Genomic DNA, 18,889 nt, shown 5'->3' with positions numbered 1-18,889 from the left:
GTTGGAGGGAAGGAGACAGCAGTTTAACTGCATGCATGTCACTGCTTCGAACCAAGGACAGAAAACTCTCCTATATTAATTTCCTACAGGTTTCTTCTGCGTGGTTAATATTTAAATAAGTTTTTTAATCATTGTAAAAAATAAATTCTTTCTTAAATCTATAGAAGTCTTGTAGGAAGCTTGACTAGGTAGAGCTCTATTTACAAGTGAGATGGTGGCAGTCTGCTGTGTCTTGGGCATGAATAGTGTGGGGAACAGTTTGAATTCCAGAGGGTGAGTAGCGGTGCACCTCTGCAGCTGTGTAATCAATGCAAAAGGATAGCATCAGTGATAATGGCACCTAGAGAACAAAGATGGGCTGTGACATTTTGCCCTCACAACACTGGTGAAAAGCCACCTCTAGTAATTTTGTGTGACATGGATTTTAACTATATTGCCTCTCTCCTTGATCTGTGTCCCCTCTGATGACTGCTCCAGCCACATCCTCTAGAGAGGAGGAGCTCCCCAGTGATCTCGCCATACTCACTAAGTGCACAGCCTCCTTTCATCCTGGAAGAAGATCTATTCCCAGACAGCGTAGCCTCTGTAGTGTGGATCATGTCCAGAGACTGATGAGCACAAGTCAGGTGTTGAACTCTTGCTCTGCCCCATGAATTTTCCATCAGTTTCGCTTCTGAGCTTTCTTGATTAATGGAGGCTTTGCTGTTTTTCTGCAGTAGTACAGGTGATGTTTGCCTTAAAAGTTGTGCACGGCTGTGCAGGGAAGTTTCACCGTGATTCAGCAGGACATGTTGCCTTTGGAAGAAGAATTAGATGGTACTGAACAGTTTACTCAGCCAGTGGCGTTATTTCTGACCTGTATGTGGTGAAGGGAGAATAAAACTTTCCAAGAAAATCTGAGTCTATGGGAGGGTGAGTAGCTCCCAGACAGCACAGAACTCGACAGATAGCAAAAAGAGAGAAGCAGCACAATGACCTGTCTGGCTGAGTTTTTTTCTTCTTCTTCCTTCTCAGGCTGGTGGAGATGAAAATGCTGGCAGGACTGTGTCCGAGTGCAGCCCTGCAGCTGCTGACCGTGTGTCGTGTCCACTGTGTGACCAAGGCTTTCCAGCCACGGAGATCGAGCTGCACGCCATGTACTGCAACGGCATCATGGGAGAGGAGGCTGGTGAGGACTCTCCAGGTCTGCCAAGCACTGGTTTTGTGTATTTGCTCTCTGTGCTTGTCCCCTTTCCTATTGCTTGCAGCTTTGTTCTGTAATACTGTCCCTGTCAGGATATTTTGTGCACGGCATGCAGAGAGGTTTGTTCTCTCTGCCTTTTTCCATCTCCAAGCTGGCCAGGGAGAGAGTTACTGGAGGCTCCTGCCTTTCTAGCACCTACTGCACAGATAGCTCTTCTCTCTGAATGGCTTCATAATTGATCATATTATTAGTCCCTTGGAAAGCGTATAAGCTGAATATTACCCCAGGATCTGGCCCTGGCTGCTTCACTCAAAAGGCACATCTTTTGTGTGTTTCATGAGGACCTGCAGAGAATTTGCCAGTGCTAGAAAATGACACACTCCAGAGCCACGCAAGTGAGAGTGTCCTTCAGGGCTCTCAGGAAGGGAGCATCTTCTGTACGACTCTGAGCACAGTCTGCACTGTACAATGAGTCTGACATTTGTATCTGTAAAAATGGTTTGTTCAGCAGTGAGAGACTGTAGAAAAGTTTCCCTCTTGTTCCTCTAAAATTATAAAATGATAACTATCGACCTGGGAGCTCAGATCTTTCTCCTTCATGTGAAGACTGAGGCATAGAAGTGCAGTCAGAATGCTGATATTAAACCTTCTTTGCAGTTCTCTCCATGTCAGTTTTTCATAACCAACCTTTGTAGAGCTTAAGTGAACAAACACACCAGTTGGTTATCAGCATATTCAATAAGTTATGTTGTAGCTTCTGCTTGATATGTAAAGTCTGTGTTAGCATAATGTCAGGTAATATCAAAGTAGTAGCTTGTAATAAGATTAACTTTTCAGGTTGTGCATATGTAATTTTCAGTTACATATTGAGTTATTAAGTACAGCCTTAATCTATGATGTCTAAGCAATTTGAGCAAATCAGAGCTGGTACAAGAACTGTAACTTCTGCATTTCCCTAGCAAAAGGAAGTTTCATCACGTAATCTTAATGCAGAGTTAATGTAGTTTTAAAATACAGCGTCCCTGTTATATAAATCTTTGGAGATATGACGTGGGTCCTGTCAAGACAGAAGGAGCCAGAGTAGCAGCTGATACTGCTTGGTGCTGAATTTTGGTGGGGAGTTGTCTCTGCAGGCACAAACTAACTACTCCTGCAAAAGGGGAATGGCTCATGCAAATCATGAGTTATCACAGTTCCCCTCCCATCCTCAGCACTCATAAAGGTCTTGTCTGTGCTACAAAATGAAGCAGAATTTTTAATATACCTTTTAGCAGGAATATCTTTTGTCCTGTGGTAATCAAGTCCCCAGTGTGCATGGATTGAGAGTCTATCGATTGATCCTAGGGAATCCTGACTGTGATCTGGAAAAGGCTTTGAATTTTTTGGCAATGCAAGGGAACCTGTTCTTTCCTTTGGTGTTGTATTTCAGCAGGACAGAGTTCAAGGCTGGCCTTTTCACTCTGCTTCCAGACTGGTCTCCTTGGGGATGTTTGTACAGGTAGCTATTTTGGAATTGCTACTCTGTTGCTCTGGCTTTTTCAGAACAATCCCCCCCTATGAAAACTAGCCTGGAATAGAAGTGATTTTGTTCTGCAATAATGGCTCTAAGAAGAGCAATGGTTCTGGGACAAAATCACAGTAATTTGGGTTTTTGATTTTCAGTTAGTCTAGCATTTTCCCTGTAGACACCAAGCTTGCTAGCCATAACGGTCTCTGATGCCTGTGTTGTTTGGGCCAAAAATCTTCACGGAACTGTGGGCTACTTGAACTTAGAGCAAAAGGTGATGTCTGGTTGGGGTTTGGCTTGTAGGGCACTTCAGTCCAGTTCCCAGTGCTTGTACAAAGACAAAAACCACACTGGAAGGTCTCAGTTGGTGAGCTAATCAGAGGCATTTGGGGTGTGTAGGCAGGGATGGTGTCTAGCTCTGAGCTGAGGCAAGACTGTAGCCTGGAACCTGTCTTACGGAGGTACAAAGGGACTCTCTTTCCAGGCTGTTATTGTGGCATCTTCCACTAGCACAAAATCCATATGTAAAGCTAATGTAAGGTGGGGAAAAAAGATGGGAGAATTGTCTTCTGAAGCAAAGAACAGAAGCAATAATCCCAAGAACACAGCAATAACCGTGTGTGAAAGAAAATCAAAGTTTTGGCCCCCTAAAGCCCTGTGCTGGTCTATTTAGAAAAGGCGTCTTCAGTTTCCCTTTACTGCACTGGGTCGGGGGTTCTGATCTGTCTTAGGATTTACTAATTGGATTTACTCCTGATATCTTTAGTACTGCAGATTGCTGTAATCTTCAGTGTTTTCTGTTTTAAAATTACAAAGGGATTCTTTTGGTTTTGCTCCTCTTCTTCTCTCTTCTAATCATCCACCAAAGCCTTCCAGTGTTTTGTATAAGGAGGCCAGCTCAGGCTGGCTGATATTTAAGGACAGGTTTTCAAACTATTTAGCTGGGCAAGATGAGCTACAGTTGCTTCCCTTATGTTTGTACATCGTTGCCTTGGCTGGATGCCTGGATCACCACATACCTGGACTGTATGAAAATCTGGTCATGAATTTCCATTTCCTTGTCATCTGAGTAAATGACATGGAAGAGCCTGCTGTTGCTTTAGTTACTGCACAAGGTTGGGGAGGCTTTGAGCCCTAGTTGCCAGCTCCGTGAATGTTACTAATTCCTGGAGAATGAATGAACCCCTTGGAAGTGTCGTGCCAGCTCCTTCTTCCTTGTGCAGTCATTTGAAGGGCTTGCTTGTGAGAGGGGCTCTTCGATGAAGTCGTCAGATCCATCGCCTTCTGCTGCTGCCAATACAAGAATCTGCTGGTCTCAGTCTGGAAGCGAGTCTTGGCTGTTACTGAGCATATTGAATAGTCTTGAGCTTTGGGACGTACTCTGTTCCTGTGGCCTTCCATCTATGCACTCACAACTTCTCAATTCCCAAGTGAGCCCAAGAAAAAGAGGATTTTATACATCCCTTCCTCCCAAAGCTTCGAATACAACCTGAAGCAGCTGTCAGTCTTCAGAGTGGCAGAAGCAGCAGTGATGGTACTGTTAAAAAGCTCCTGACATCAATAGAAGTGGCACTGTTACAGCAGAAAGAGTAACAGAATGGGTGCGGAGAAAAGCTTCATCACTTGTGAAAAAGGACAAGATGCTGGAGAGCCTGCCATTAATAGGATCTTGCACAAAAATAGTACAGCTGGTAGTAAGAATAGGGAGCTGGGTGCATGGAGGAGAAACCTGGTGCAGTGAACAGCAGATGCCTAGTGCAACAAGGCGAGGAGCTTAGTGCAGTATGGCACTTGCAGCTCGACATGTTGGCTGACCTCCCCCATCAGCCCCAGGAGGTAAGCCTAGAGGGGAGCGTGCCAACAGCAGGGCCGTGCTGGGAAGGGCTTGATCCTGTTCCCCCGGGTGAGAGCTGGATCCAAGCAGGCCAGGGATGACTTGTCAACCCGAAGAAATGCAGAGCTGGTGAAAAGGTTGTTTTCAGGCTACAGAATGTGTCTGACCTAGCAAAGAGCATTACATCTGGGAGAGTTACAAGGCACCCATCACACAGCCAGTCAGGGCTGCTCAGTTGCAGTGGGGATTTTCCCTATGGCAAGCTTTTTTTTCCCCCCAAGTTCTCTTCTGAAACCCCTTCCTGCAGGCTGCTGGTGTGTTTTGGCAGGGGCTGTACCTTGCCAGTGTGTGAACGTGTGAACTGGGAGCAGGCTGACTCTGCTGTGCTTCACCAAGCCTATCACACTGTTGGCCCTGTTCTCTCTCCTGTGCTCCTGCTTTCAGCAGCACAGCTGGGGGTCTTCCCCTGGGCATCTGTAGAGCTGGTCCCAGAGATCTCTAATGGGCCCATTATGCCAGATGTGTTCACTGCTTTTGGAAAAAAATAGAACTGATTAACACCTGAGCTAGTGCATGAGGCTCCCGAGACGGTGTTAAAAGAATATTAACAAGTGCACACTGATTTGGAGAGCAGCTTTCACCATGCTGTCAAATGCACATGTTAGTTGGGTTGTTGGGAGGCTGGATGGCTTGGGGGTTGGCCATGGTTGTCGGTCCTCCTAATCAGGCTGCCACTTCAAATCTGGGCCAGGCTAAGTTAAACAGAGATGCCTGCTTTGGAGCCTGTGAGAAAAAAGCTGTTGGTCTCAATCATCACCCGATGACGATATCCATGTCCTAGGAAGCGCTGAAGCTTGACCAGGCTTCAGCGTGGATGTCTCCCTTCATCCCCAAGAACTCCCGAGGGGCTCACAGTGCATTTGCTGGCTGTGGCTGCAGATCAGAGGTGGCTAGTAATGAGAAGGCCTTATTGTATCAGTATCAGGGATAAATATTGGAGCTTGCAGGGTTGCCTAATGCTCTGGAAATGGGGTTTTGCTAAAGCTGTGAAGGATTCCCCCCATTCTGTGCAGGATTTCCCCCTTCTTTCCCACAGATTTTGCGCCAATAATAACAGGCCTGTACATCGGATTCAGGCCTTTCTTTTAACGAGAATACCAAGTATGGGAAGCAATGTTACCAGGCTGTAAAACAGCTCCATGCATTCTCCCTTAGCCAGATTGTTGAGAGTGCTTACTGCAACATCTGTTTTGGAGCTGGAATCTTGAATGTCCCTGGTGAAGCGAGCTAAGATATCTGATACGCTCCCTGAGGATCTTTGCTGGTGGCATGTCAACAGGAATATGCTGAGAGGAATTCAGCTGAAAGAGACAACACTTAGACATGCTCCCTGCAGGTGCCTGGAGAGCAGGTTTGGAGAGACTGCTTGGGATTGCTGAGGGAACAGAAAATGTTGGCTTCTGTCATCAGCATGCTAGTCAGGCCAGGATTTCGCTAGCTACCTACGCGTATCGGAGCAGGCCCTTCCCTGCTGCTGTTAGAGAGAAGCGTCAACGATGCCTAACTTTGGTAGAGCCATCCAGAGACCTCATAGAGCTTTATGCAGAGAATCGTAAAGATCACCCCCCTTTCACTTTGAGGGGGGGGAAAGGCAGCGACCGTTTAGGCTATTTGCTGAAACCTTCCCTTTCCAGCATGAGCTGTGTCTCTCCGCAGCGAGACTAGCTCTTCCTACCACATCAGGAGAAGGGCTGATGCCTCTTCACAGCCTCTGCCTCAGCTCTCTTTCCTCTGCAAACCTGCAGTTGCCAAACTCGCTCCACTGTGGTAGACATGGGTGCTCAGTTTGGCAGTGAGCAGTACCATGATGCTGGAACAGCTGTGTAACTCTTCTCCCAGGCTGTTGCTCTGCTACACATCTGCTCTAAAATTACTGTAAATGGCATACTGTTGATAAAGCTCTTTCCGGTGGTCAAGACAAGTTACAGTGTGAAATGGCTAACTGGTCTGCAGGTGCAGGGAAGGTAACTCTTTCAGTATCCCCCTCCAGAAAAAAAAAGAATTGACCAGCTACGTCTTCTGCAGGAAAGAAGACCCTGCCTATCCCAGTCCAGTGTTTCTTTGCCTTTTCTGTCATGAATTCTGTTGCAGACCTGAATGGAAGAGGTTGAAATATATTCTATTTGGATGTCATATAGGGATGCGGTTGGGGTGAATGGTGGGTAACCCTTTCTGCTTTGTCTCCAGTGCTCACCCGACGTCAGAGAGAAGCAAAAAGTAAAGCTGTCAGCGTTGGAAGTGGCCCAACATCCTTAGACATTGACAAGTAAGTAGGTATGCTTGCTCCTCTGAGATTGTTTCCTGTGCTCCAGTTCTAGCTTCTCTGTGGATGTCTTTATACTTGCGTAAATGCTGGGAGTTGGCCTTCTAGCAATATTTTCTTAAGAAATTGCCTTCCCTCAGTCCATCTTGTTGCAGTACTGGATATTTTTATCCCAAAGCAAGAGGAATTTGCTGTTTTCAGATAGTTTATTTTTGCACTAAGTTCCTTTTGGCCAAATACATGGCGAGCTGGGATGTGCAGTTTCTGGCCATTGTGGGGGGAGCTGTAGTTAAAACAGTGCTAACTCAGCCAGTTTCTAATGGGAGATTTGAGCTTGGTAACCCCAGGAAAAGGAGAGGCTTGGACAGGGAGGCTGTCAACATGGCACCTGTAGTGATATTCTTAATTAAATTAGACTTTCAGAATAGCAGTGGCTTTGTTTAATCTCTTTCCATGCAGCCCCTCCTCTTCCCACCCACACAAAGCATCATAAGAGAGGATCTGACAGTAAAATCCCTGCTATGGAAGCAATTTTGCTGTTACAAACAGTGGATGGCAACATCACTAATGGAATTAGGCTAATTATAGAGAGGACAGCTTCTGTTTAGACACATTATCTGGGTAATCAGCACTGACTGGAAAGAAAATACAGGAAAAGTACTGCAGAGTTTTGCTCGATGGGGGTTCTCCATATGCATTTTAGAGCCTGGGGTGAGTTTTACTAGGTGAGTGCTGCTTATCAAACTGAACACAATACTGCTGGGGCTGGTCCCTTAGGGCTCATCTCTTCATGCAGACGGTCCATCCCTGAGTAACTCCCTGGGTGGATGCTCTTCTCCTGAAGAACCAGTGCCCTCTTCTGCATGGTACCATCCATGCTGAGAGCTGGTGTGGAAGCGAGTATTGCTGTATAAATCCATGCCTGACCTTCATCTCCCTTCACCCAGGGTAATTTTCTTCCCAGGCACACTTTCCATCCATCCTGCATGAGCCTGGGCATCTTCTGCACACATGAGGGGGTTTGAGGAACACGGCTGCAAGAGAGGGTGCCTGTGCCAGTCGCCCAGCAGGAGTATGTGCTCCGCATTCCTCTCCCAACATGGCTTGATGTAAAATGGAGACAGTACAGAGAAAGACTTGATTTACTAGTCAGACAAGTTCATCCAGCCCTGGTAAAATGTCTCTCTGATTTAACACACTTGGTTTGCTTTTCAGGCAGAATTTAACTCCCCTTTGCAAAGCCCTTGCACTTCATTTCTGCGGATTTTGACAGGGTGCTTTATGTCTAGGGAGAAGTCAGTGGTGTTTGAGATAGTTAGATGAGCAGATTTTATTACTGTCCTGCTGCTGCAGCAGCAGGATACAGAGGAGCAGGCAGGGAAAACTGATAATCACTCAGTCTTTGTCATTGGTGCTGGCCTGACCCCACTGAGCAAGTCCTGATCTGGTGACATGTCTCCTCTATGGCGTGGCCGGGAGGAGGAAAGTCACCGTTGGTGGCTGGTAGCCCAGCGCAGGGTGAATCCTAATGCAGTGCTCTGTCCTTTCCTGCCTGGCAGGTGTGAGAAGTGCTACCTCTGTAAGTCACTGGTGCCACTGCTGCAGTATCAGAGGCACGTGGACAGCTGCCTTCAGGCTGCTAGGCAAGCTCAGGGAACCAGGAGGCTGCGAAGTGCCAAGGTGAGGGGCGACCCTGCAGACTGTCTCCTTTGCTTTGTGCTGGGTTTGGGGGTGGGTTGCCAGCAGGAGCCGTTTTCCTGGATGACGGGATGAGCTGACCTGGTGTAGGATTGACTGCCTGTGTGGGTAGCTGTGGCCAGAGAACTTGTTGCCTTCCCTTTCACAGCGTTTTGCAAGAGCATGGACCAGTCCCAGGGGGTGAGCTAATCCAGCGGAGCTGCCAGTAACCTCTCCAGCAGGCAGGGAGCCAGGGCTGTCCTGCTGCCAAACAGTGCGCCTCAGTCCTGCAGGCTTCTTTGGCTGAATATAGATGGAGCAGAGGGCAGTGTCAGGATGACAAGCGTATCTGACTCTATCCACAAGCCCCTTCCCATCGGGGAGTGCTTTAGTGCCAAAGTAGGGAGAACCACTGAGTGCCAGGAGCAAACGGAAGCATCCCAGGAGAAACATGAGGGAGCGAGCATGGTGGCTGGTGTGCTGGGTGCGTGGGGGACATGCCTTGCTAGGGGAGGTGGGAGGCAGCGAGCATGGGTAGCAGCTGGCACACAGTTGCTTGCCACGTGTTGGCCCCCACCATGATTTTTCCTGCTCATGGCTGTCCCGGGGGAGCGCAGAGAGGGGCCCTTCCAGGCCTCCCTGCTGGTTCCTGTGGGCAAAGCCCTAATGCAGCAGCTTTGCCTGCGCTCAGAAATGTGATTCTCAGCATGAAGATGCAACATGATGTCTTAGTTTCGTATAATCCCTTAAATCCATCACAGGCCTCAGCCCTTTGGGGATTCAGATGCAAATGATGAGATTTCTGGTTGATGATTTTTGGCTGGGATACAGCCAAGTGCTGTGTGGTTCAGAGTACTGCAGGGCATGGCTGCTCCTGCATGTGACCATCTCCATGGGACTGATTGACTCTGCCCCTGCCCCACTTAGCCAGCTGGCATGCTGGAGGTTGTGCGTGCAGGCACGGGCATAGGGCACTGGGAAAGGTGCTGGAGCCAGGTTGCCTTTGGGACAACTTGGCAAGGCTCTGTGTTTCCTCTGGCTCTGCCTTGTGTTGAGTGGCAGCTCACCCGTGGGGAGCAAGTCATGCCTGGGCATGGGCTGGGTCATTGGAAAGCTTCCTGGTGGCACTGTTGGGCTTGCAGGTTCCTGCCCAGGCCCCTTTTGGGGTGATTTTCAGCTCCAACCTTGCAGCAGGGCTGCCAGTGACTTCTAGAGCAGTTCTGGCAGACAGAGGGCAGCCAGGAAAGGAGACTTTGGCTTGGAGCAGCATGGCCACGTCTTTCTAGGGGCTAAGAGAGGGCACGAGATGCGTGTTCTTCATCTGATTGTGCCATGAAGGAAGTCCCTTCACTCCAGCACCAAGATCTCTTTAAGATGGAGCAGGATGGAGCCTGCACTCGGAGTCACAGTGCCTGGGCGATGTGCCTGAGGTGTGGCAGAGCCTCTTGTGCCCAGATATCTGTGTTGCAGCTCTGTGCTCACTCGCTGGGCTTGGGGGTGGCTTCCTGCACTGTGGCCTCCCTTCTGATCAGGTTCTGCTTTATTAACTGCTGTCAGCTGCCTCTGCTTGGGTACCGGTCAGGCTGGGTCCAGGGCAGTGCCATTTGTGTTGGCTGCTGGCCTTGCTCAGCTGTATGCTCTGGAAATGTGGCCACCCCTGCTTGTGCCCAGCCTGACCCCGTGTGCTGAGGGAACACACAGCCAAGGGGCCACCTTGGGCATGGGCATCTGGAGGGGACGTGTTCCTCTGCGGCAGTGCTGTGATGGCTGTTCTCCTCTCCCTTGGCAGGACATTGGAAGGCATGAGGGGCGACTCCTCAGCATGCTGGAGCTCTCGGAGAGCAAATCTGCAGGTGGGAAGCTGCTTTCTGTGCCTGCCTGGCCAGGTCAGGGCTGCCGAACCTTCCCTTTCCTAGCTGTCTCCTTTCGGGTCCTTCAGCTGCTGCTGCAGGTCCTGGCTTGGACTGGGCTGTGTGGGCAGCGTGTTCCCCTTTAAGGAGCCTACTCTTCTTGAGCAGAGCAGGAGGCTGTGGGCATAGCTAGCCTTTTGCATCCCCCTCAGGAGGCCCAAGGCTGCCACAAAGACCTGGGGCAGGAAACCCTGGCATGCTGAAGAACATGTCAGTGATGGCATAGCCCGGGTCTGCGTTGCTGGGGAACTGTTGTGTCATCTTGGTGGCTCCCAGACCAGGGAGATGTTGGCTGGCCTGCTGGTTATGCTGCAGGCTCTGAGGACCATGCCGAGGGCTCCTGTGGCTGGACACGGCCCTGTCTGTTCCTGCCGGCAGGGCATTCGGCAGACCGGGATCCTGCTCCGATGCCCGGAGCCCAGGCAGGCAGGGGTGTGCTCTGAGCCACTGCGCCAAGAAACGTCCATCCATCTACCTGCTACCTGGGGGTGGCAGAGTGCTGCCTTCCCTGCCTGGACGTGGGCACTTTCCCCCATGGGTCTGAGGACAGGTGATAACTGAGCGTGGAGAAATGCTCTTCATCGCATCCTCCTCCCCTCACCAGTGCTCTCACCTGGCTGCGTGCGCTTTTGTTCCAGGTGCTGATGCGGGGACCCCCCTCTCTGGACTAAGAGACCAACAGTCGCCTCCTGCTTTCTCATCCCGAGCTGAGGACAAGGCTGAGGATAGCCCGAGCTCCCTTTTGCACGTTCCTTTCAGCGTTTCCCTTGCAAAATCGCGCATCTCCGTTTCAGAAGCCGCAGACTGCTTGGTGGACTTGGAGCCACACCTGGCTCTTCGCTTGGGCAGTCGGCAACAGACCAAAGCCTGCCGGCGGAGAAAGAGGAAATTCTGAGACGAGCAGCGCAGAGGGCCTCCCAGCGTGGCTTCGTGAGCCGCAGGAGTGCTTGGCCAGCGAGGATCTGTGCAGTGCCGTACCCGTGCTTCACCTGCAGCCTTTTTCTCCCACCCCCGTTTTATATGTTTTATACGATCTGTGCAGGGAGCGCTGGGTGGAGAAGTGACTGTGTGTTTTATAGGTGCCTGTGCAGCTTTGCTCTCCCGTTAAAGAAATGGAAATATATTTATGTATGTTTTTATGAAACTGCAGCAACACGGAGGAGCTGTGCTGTCTTTCTCTGGGGAATGGGGAGGTGCTGGAGGGAGGAGAGGAAGAATAGCAGACGATGCATCTAAAATCATGCTTCTTGAGGCCTGTCTTTGGGCTCCTGGGGGCTGCGAGGCCGTGTGAGCACAGGGCTGTCCCTGCCCGGGTGGTGTGTGGCCAGTGCAGGGTGCTGCGGTGCCTGTTCTGGGAGCGCTCCAAAGTGACAATGTGCAGCAAGCAGCAGTGCAGACAACTGCGTGGCTGCTGCTGGCCTGGATTGGGAGGTTGGTGCTGCTGGGAGCTGAGTCAGGAGCTGTGGACCCTGGCCAGCCATGCTGATGCCAGGTGTGAGCTCGGCTGGCGGCTGGTGTAATCCAGCTGCTCTGGGGTCTTTTGTCCTCTCCGGCATTGGTTTGTGCACATGCCAGCGTCCCTACGCGCTTCTGGCAGGGGGAAGCCTGTCTGTGCCCCCTATGATGGTGCTTTGATGTGAGTTTTTGCCACCAGCTGTTGCCTTTCCACGCTGGGGAGCTGGGGGAGCCGCACATCGATGACTTTCCCTCCTGGGAGGCTCATGCTTGTCTGCTGGTGCGGAAGCTTCGGAGGGCGCCTTGGTGCCAGCTGAGCGCCACAGCCAGGGGAAGCAGAGACCAGGCAGGCAGTGCCAGAGCCATGACCCTGGTGTCCTCACCACACCTGCTGGCTGGCCCTGCCAGATGCTGAGCGTGCTGTTGTGTCAAACCGGGTGAGACCCTGATCTGGTCTTCTTGATAGAGAGAGGGCTTCTCTGTTCCTAGCTCGGGGGTGTGGACTGCCCTGTGCTGGAGCCTGCGGGGGCTCGTCGTGCCCCCAGCGTCCACCCCTACCTCGCCAGGGACGCTGCCACTTCATGTTTGTAGCCCCAGGGACTTTGAGGGCAGCACAGAGCCTGGGGCCTGCTGGTGCCTGGAGCCCCTTGGGCGGCAGGGCGGCTCGGCCTCCCTCTGGGCGCTGCATTGCAGGGGCCCTGCCACGTTGGCCCTGAACCCGGCCTCCCAGGGTGCAGCCTCGCCTCCTGCTGTGGAGCCCCTCATTAGGAAGGGGAGGGCTTATTAATGTGCCTGCTTAATTAATGGGACAAGTTGACGCTGAGCTAATTAAAATTTGGGCTCAAATTTAAAAGTGCTAATTGGAAACACAGCCGAATGCAAATTGGCCTGGAAATAGGCCACCCCAGCTTGGGGCCGAGTCCCAGCCAGGGGTGCGCCCATGCAGTGCGGCGGGGTGAAGCCGTGGTGAAGCTGGCCGGGGCGGTGCTGGGACGCCCTGGGGATGGGCGCGGGGCACCCAGCGGCATCCTGGGCAGCAACGGGCCACCCCATTGGTCATCGCTGGGGCCAACGGCACGGCGTCCTGGCCAATGGCGTGGCAGGGCATCCCTGGGGGCTCTACATCTGTTGCCAAGGCAACAGCATCTGTGCTGGCAACATTCCCCGGGCGCTGGGCCCAGTGCCCCACCATCCACCGGCCCCCTGCCACCGGGCCTGGTCCTCCCCGCTGCAGGAGCCATGTCCCACCCTGCGCCCCGCGGCCCTGGGGGTGGCCAGCCCCCCTCTGGCCAGCACGGCGGGGAGTCGAGGGCCTCCCGGGGCCGGGGCCCAGCCACCCTCACCACTGACGTCCTCGTCCTCCTCCCGCGGGGGCTGGTGATGGTCCACAACGAGAGGAGCTGGGTGGCCCCAGCCCGCTTCTTGAACCGGTGAGGGATCGGGTCTGCGGGGCCTGCTGGGCCCACAGCCGACGGGCCCATGGGGCTGAGGCGCGAGGTGCTCCTGCCACCAGGTGCTGCCCACAGTGCTGGCATGGCCTTAGCTGGGCAAAGCCAGGCGTGCAGAGCGCCCGGCGCCTGGTGAGGGGAAGCCACTGTCAGCACGGGGGACAGGGCAGGGAGCAGGGTGCGAGCTGGGGCTGAGCCACTCTCCTTGTGCTTGTGCACCTCCCATCCCTGGAGACAAACCAGCCTCCAGCCTCTTCCCCACAGAGGGGAGACATGAGCAGGACGGGCACGGTGAGCTGGGGCAGCCCCCTTCTCCTGCAATGCTGGGCCACGGCAGTACCATCTGCACCACGTGGCGCAACTGGCCCCGGCTCCCAGGTCGTGCTTGCAAGGAAAGGGCGCTGAGAAGTAAGGGTGCTCCTGGCCCTGCAGAGCATGGGCACAGTGGGGAGGTGGCAGGGCAGTGCCAAGCACCGGACACACAGCCACCCAGGCATGTGCCCCAGCCCTTGGCCTGTGTCCTCCCGTGGGCCAGGGCTCAGCTGGGTGACGGGCCACCTCCTGCCACGCAGGCCCCAGGAGAACCTACAGCTGGGCAGCCGTGATGAGGCTCCTGCCCTCACGCCGGTAAGGCCGGACCCTGCCCCGGCGCCCGGGGCAAGGTGTCCCCTGGACCGGCCCTAAAGAGCCGCCCCCAGGTGCAAGGAGCCCTGCTGGAGCTCACCCTCTCACTGGAGACGCTGCAGGCGGTGAAGGGCCACATGCTGGAGGCCATGGCCAAGGGGCTGAGCCGGCAGACGCACGCGCAGGCCACCGTGCGGATGCTGCCCACCTACATCTGCTCCACGCCTGACGGCACCGGTAAGGCAACCTGGCCGTGGCCGTGGCTGGGGGGATGTGTTGCTCTGCCCCCCGCGGCCCTGCACACCTCTCCAGGGCTGGGGCTGCCAGGGCCGGGTGCAATGGGAGCCCCCACCTTGCCCTGGCTCCATTACGGAGCCATAAAATGCCCCTGCACAGCCTCCGCCGGCCCCTGATGCCATGGGGCAGAGCCTGGGAGCCAGTTCCCCAGCCCCTGCAGTGGTCCCAGGCCGAGAGTTGCTGCCTGCTGCGGGGGCGAGTGGCTCTGGCTGGGACAGGCGAGGAGGAGATTTTGGGCTGCTGGGATTTGATGCCACCTCTGCTGTCCGACAGAAAAGGGTGACTTCCTGGTGGTGGAGCTGCGCCGGCGGCATGTGCGGACCTTGTGGGTGACCCTGCCGGGCGACGGGAACCAGAGCCCCCAGCTGAAGGAGCGGCTCTTTGACATGCCGGAGGACATCACGCAGGGCAAGGGGGAAGCGGTACGGGGAGGGCTGCAGCGGAGGGCGTCCCCGGCCACAGGGACATCGCCAGGCAGTGGGGAGGGCGAGCGGCAGTAACCCCCGGCCGTGCCTTCACAGCTCTTCGACTTCATTGCGCGGTGCCTGTGCCAGTTCCTGGAGGGCGTCTGCCCCAGTGAGCCCCAGCAACGCCTCCCCTTGGGCTTCGTCTTCCCCTTTAGCTGCAGGCAGATGCGGCTGGACCAGGTGAGCGAGGCATCCCTGGGGCCACCTGCCACAGCCGGCTCCCTGCGGCGTGCTGGCAGCTGGGCGCGAAGCCGGCCCGGTGCCGGGGGACAACGGCTCAGCCGTGCTCTCTGCAGGGCGAGCTCATCACCTGGTCAAAGGGCTTCCACTGCAGCGAGGTGGAGGGGCACGACGTCGTGCAGCTGCTGCAGGCAGCCATCGACAAGCAGGAGGTGGGCAGTGGGGCGAGGGGCCCGGCCGGGCCACTGCCCCCCGCTGAGGGGCTGACGCAGTGCTCGCTCTGCTCCCGGCCAGCGCTGCCAAGTGGATGTCGTCGCCCTGATGAACAACACGGTGGGCACCATGATGAGCTGCAGCATGGAGGGGATGCCCTGTGAGGTTGGCTTGGTCATCGGTGAGCAGTGGGTGCCCCGCAGGCCGGCGCGGCAGGTGCTGGGTGCCCCACGCTGGTGCTCACCCCCCCCGCCACCCGGCTCCCTGCAGACGTGGGCACCAACAGCTGCTTCATGGCTGAAGGGTGGCATGTGGAGACAGTGGAGGAGACCAGCGGGCGGATGTGTGTCAACACCGAGTGGGGCTTCTTCGGGGATGATGGCGCCCTGAGCAATGTGCTGACCCCCTACGACCAGTGTGTGGACCAGGAGTCTGCCAAGCCCGGGGAGAAGAGGTGCAGCACCCTCCCCAGCAAGCACAGGGTCCTCAGGCACTCACCAAGCCCTGGGGCCCACAAACATGAGCAAATGGCCCCTGTGATGCTCTTGGGTGCTCTTGCAGGGCCAGCAGAGTGCTGGGGCAGCGCTGGGCACGAGTGAGAGCGATTGTGCCAGGGAAGCAGGGCTGTGGGTGCTGATATTTGTAGGGGGGGTTTAACGCAGGTTTGAGAAGCTCATCGGCGGTCTGTACCTGGGGGAGATCGTCCGGCATGTGCTGGCCAAGCTGGCTGCGGAGGGAGCGCTCTTTGGCGGGGACAGCATCGCCATCCTGGAGACCAAGGACACGTTCAAGACCCAGCAGGTCCTAGAGATCATTGAGTGAGTCTTGGGTCTGGGGGCTGCTGTGGGCATGTGACAGGGGAGGTGGCGGGTGGGTGGCACCCAGCCGGGAGCGGGTGCCAGCGCCCTGCTCTGCGTTGCAGCGATGAGGCAGGCCTGGCCATGGCACGGAGCACCCTGCAGGCGCTGGGGCTGGCACCGAGTGAGCAGGACTGCTGCCACGTGCAGCAGGTCTGCCGGGCGGTGGTGACCCGCGCCGCGGGGCTCTGCGCCGCGGGGCTGGCCGCCATCCTCAGCCACATGTGCCAGAGCCGGGAGCTGGAGCAGCTGAAAGCCAACGTGGGGGTGGACGGCGCCGTGTACCGGGGCCACGCCAGGTGAGGTGGCACGGGGAACCCTCCACCGCGGCGCTGGTGGCCATGCCAGTGGGAGCCCGGCCCTCACCGTCCTCTCCCTCCCACAGGTTCGGGGAGATCCTGCAGCGCATCACCAAGCTGCTGGCCCCCGAGTGCATGGCCACCCTGGTGCCCTCGGCGGATGGGGGCGGGCGGGGGGCTGCTGTGGTGACGGCGGTGGCGCTCCGCCTGGCGGCCCAGCGCCGCGAGGTGGACCGGCTCCTGGCCCCGTTGCGGCTCGGCCCCGCCGACCTGCAGCGCGTCCAGGCGCTGATGCGGTGGGAGATGGAGCTGGGCCTGAACCAGGACACCAACGCTCAGTCCTCTGTCCGCATGCTGCCCACCTACGTCCGCAGCACACCGGACGGCACCGGTGAGGGCTGGGGGCACAGGGAGTGGGACAGCCAGGGGGCACCGTGGTCCCGCTGACACCCTGCACTGGCTCCCCACAGAGAGAGGTGATTTCCTGGCACTGGACCTGGGGGGCACCAACTTCCGCGTGCTGGTGGTGCGCGTGGGGCAGGATGGCGTCCACATGGCCAGCGAGATCTACGCCATCCCACTGGCCGTGATGCAGGGCACCGGCGAGGCGGTGAGGCACCCGGTGGGACAGGCTGGGCTGCTCCTGGCCCCGCCGGACCAGCCCCTCACAGATGGGACAGGACGGGGATGGGGTCGCGTCTCCCTCTGCCGCAGGGGAGCCAGGCGAGCACCTCACCGCTGCGTGGTTGCTGGCCCCGCGCCCTGGCTCATGACATCCACCCTCCCCAGCTCTTCGACCACATCATCGATTGCATCGTGGACTTCCAGCAGAAGCAGGGCCTGACGGGGCAGGTCCTGCCGCTCGGCTTCACCTTCTCCTTCCCCTGCCAGCAGCTGGGCCTGGACAAGGTGAGGGGGCCGCTCTGGCCCCACACAGCAGGGGAGGGCCTCAGGCTGCACCGTGGCGGCCTGGCCCTGCTCCCCGCTCTCTTCCAGGCGGTGCTGCTGAGCTGGACCAAAGGCTTCAGCGCCTCAGGCTGCGTAGGGAAGGACGTGGTGCAGATGCTGCGGGAGGCTGCCCAGCGCAAACAGGTAGGGACAGGCCAGCGTGGGGCTGCCGTGTGTGGGGCTGGGGACATGGTACCCCCCCCCCACCCTGCGCTCCGGGGCCACCCAGTGTGGTGCTGTCCTCAGGAGCCGGCTGGGCGCCCCTAAGCCACACGTGTCCCTGCCACTCGCTTTGCAGCACTTTGGGCTGGACGTGGTGGCCGTGGTGAATGACACCGTGGGCACCATGATGTCCTGCGGCTACGATGACCCCAGCTGCGAGATTGGCCTCATCGTGGGTGAGTGCTACCCCGTGCCCACGCATGGGATGGCTGTCACATCCACACCGCCCCCACCCCAGCCCGCCGGGCATGGCCACGCAGAGTGAGGGCCGATGGTGGCATCACGCCCGCAGGCACGGGGACCAACGCCTGCTACATGGAGGAGATGCAGAACGTGGGCACTGCCGAGGGGGAGCAGGGCCGCATGTGCATCAACATGGAGTGGGGGGCCTTCGGGGACAATGGCTGCCTGGATGACATCTTCACCGACTTCGACCGGCTGGTGGATGAGAAAACCATCAACCCGGGCAAGCAGAGGTGGGCAAGGGGCCTGGGGAGGGGGAATCCCTGGGGTGGGCTGCCTGTGCCTGGCTCAGGCCACCCGCCGGCAGGTTCGAGAAGCTCATCAGCGGCATGTACCTGGGCGAGATCGTGCGCTACATCCTGCTGGCACTGGTGGAGAAACACATCCTATTCCGGGGCAAGCCCTCACCCAAGCTCCAGACCAGGGACATCTTCCAGACCAAGTTCCTCTCCACCATCGAGATGTAAGTGCCGGAGAGAGGGGCAGGTTGGCCGTGCCATGCCGGCGGGGTGAAGCCATCTCCATCGGACGGACAGGGGACGCACGGTGCAGGCCGCTGGTGCTAACAGGGGCCCACGCTGCGCTGGCAGCGACGGGCTGGCCCTGCGGCAGGTGCGCGGGGTCCTGCATGACCTGGAGCTCGACGCCAGCTTCGAGGACGGTGTGCTGGTGCGGGAGGTGTGCCAGGCTGTGTCCCTGCGGGCAGCCCAGCTTTGCGCTGCCGGCCTGGCCGCCGTGGTGGAGAAGATGCGGGAGAGCCGGGGCCTGGCCCAGCTGGCGGTGACGGTGGGGGTGGACGGCACCCTCTACAAGATGCACCCGCGGTGAGCGGGGCCGGGCCGGGGTGGGGGCAGGAGGTGCTGGCGGGAGCTGAGCCGGGAGCCCTGGGGCAGCTCACCCCACTCTCCTGTCCCCACAGCTTCTCCCAGCACCTCCAGCGGACACTGCAAGACCTGGCGCCCAACTGCACCGTCACCTTCCTGCAGTCAGAGGACGGCTCGGGCAAAGGGGCCGCGCTGGTGGCCGCCGTGCACTGCCGGGTGGCCCAGGCGCAGGGACCGCCATAGCCGCTGCCACCTCCTCCCCCACCCCAATAAAGCACTTTGCTCTGCACTGCTGCCTCCTGGGGGGGGTCACTGGGGGTGGGTGGTGGGGCACAGTGCACGGCCGGGCAGAGCCCCACGTAGCAATATATATCGAAT

The 18,889-nt window shown here is 56.6% G+C and overlaps 2 protein-coding genes across 9 annotated transcripts in view; both read left to right on the top strand.

Moving 5' to 3' along the window:
• UIMC1 (ubiquitin interaction motif containing 1) overlaps positions 1-11,593 on the top strand; it is a 40,436-nt gene extending 28,843 nt beyond the window's left edge. For 2 of the 8 annotated variants that reach the window (XM_064520969.1, XM_064520966.1), the window contains exons 9-13: positions 1,015-1,168; positions 6,772-6,850; positions 8,407-8,527; positions 10,314-10,377; positions 11,073-11,593. In XM_064520969.1, the coding sequence (XP_064377039.1) occupies positions 1,015-1,168; positions 6,772-6,850; positions 8,407-8,527; positions 10,314-10,377; positions 11,073-11,329 (675 nt within the window). In that variant the 3' untranslated portion in view covers positions 11,330-11,593. Of the gene's footprint in view, positions 1-1,014; positions 1,184-6,771; positions 6,859-8,406; positions 8,528-10,313; positions 10,378-11,072 lie in introns of those variants that run through there. The other 6 variants (XM_026122714.2, XM_026122713.2, XM_026122715.2 and 3 more) reach the window with 5 other exon arrangements.
• Positions 11,594-13,269: 1,676 nt separating this feature from the next.
• Positions 13,270-18,770, top strand: HK3 (hexokinase 3). The gene is given in 19 exon segments (XM_064521245.1): positions 13,270-13,319; positions 13,910-13,964; positions 14,036-14,198; positions 14,532-14,680; positions 14,780-14,905; positions 15,022-15,125; positions 15,127-15,299; positions 15,389-15,572; positions 15,781-15,936; positions 16,041-16,274; positions 16,361-16,665; positions 16,745-16,884; positions 17,064-17,183; positions 17,271-17,366; positions 17,521-17,620; positions 17,737-17,920; positions 17,995-18,150; positions 18,278-18,511; positions 18,607-18,770. Coding segments are annotated over 19 exon segments (2,877 nt in total). The 3' UTR covers positions 18,755-18,770.
• Positions 18,771-18,889: the final 119 nt, after the last annotated feature.

This window comes from Dromaius novaehollandiae, chromosome 15 (genome assembly GCF_036370855.1).
Source record: "Dromaius novaehollandiae isolate bDroNov1 chromosome 15, bDroNov1.hap1, whole genome shotgun sequence".
Lineage (NCBI taxonomy): Eukaryota > Metazoa > Chordata > Aves > Casuariiformes > Dromaiidae > Dromaius > Dromaius novaehollandiae.
Note: the sequence above shows the minus strand (reverse complement) of the source record. Positions and strands in the feature narration are given on the sequence as shown.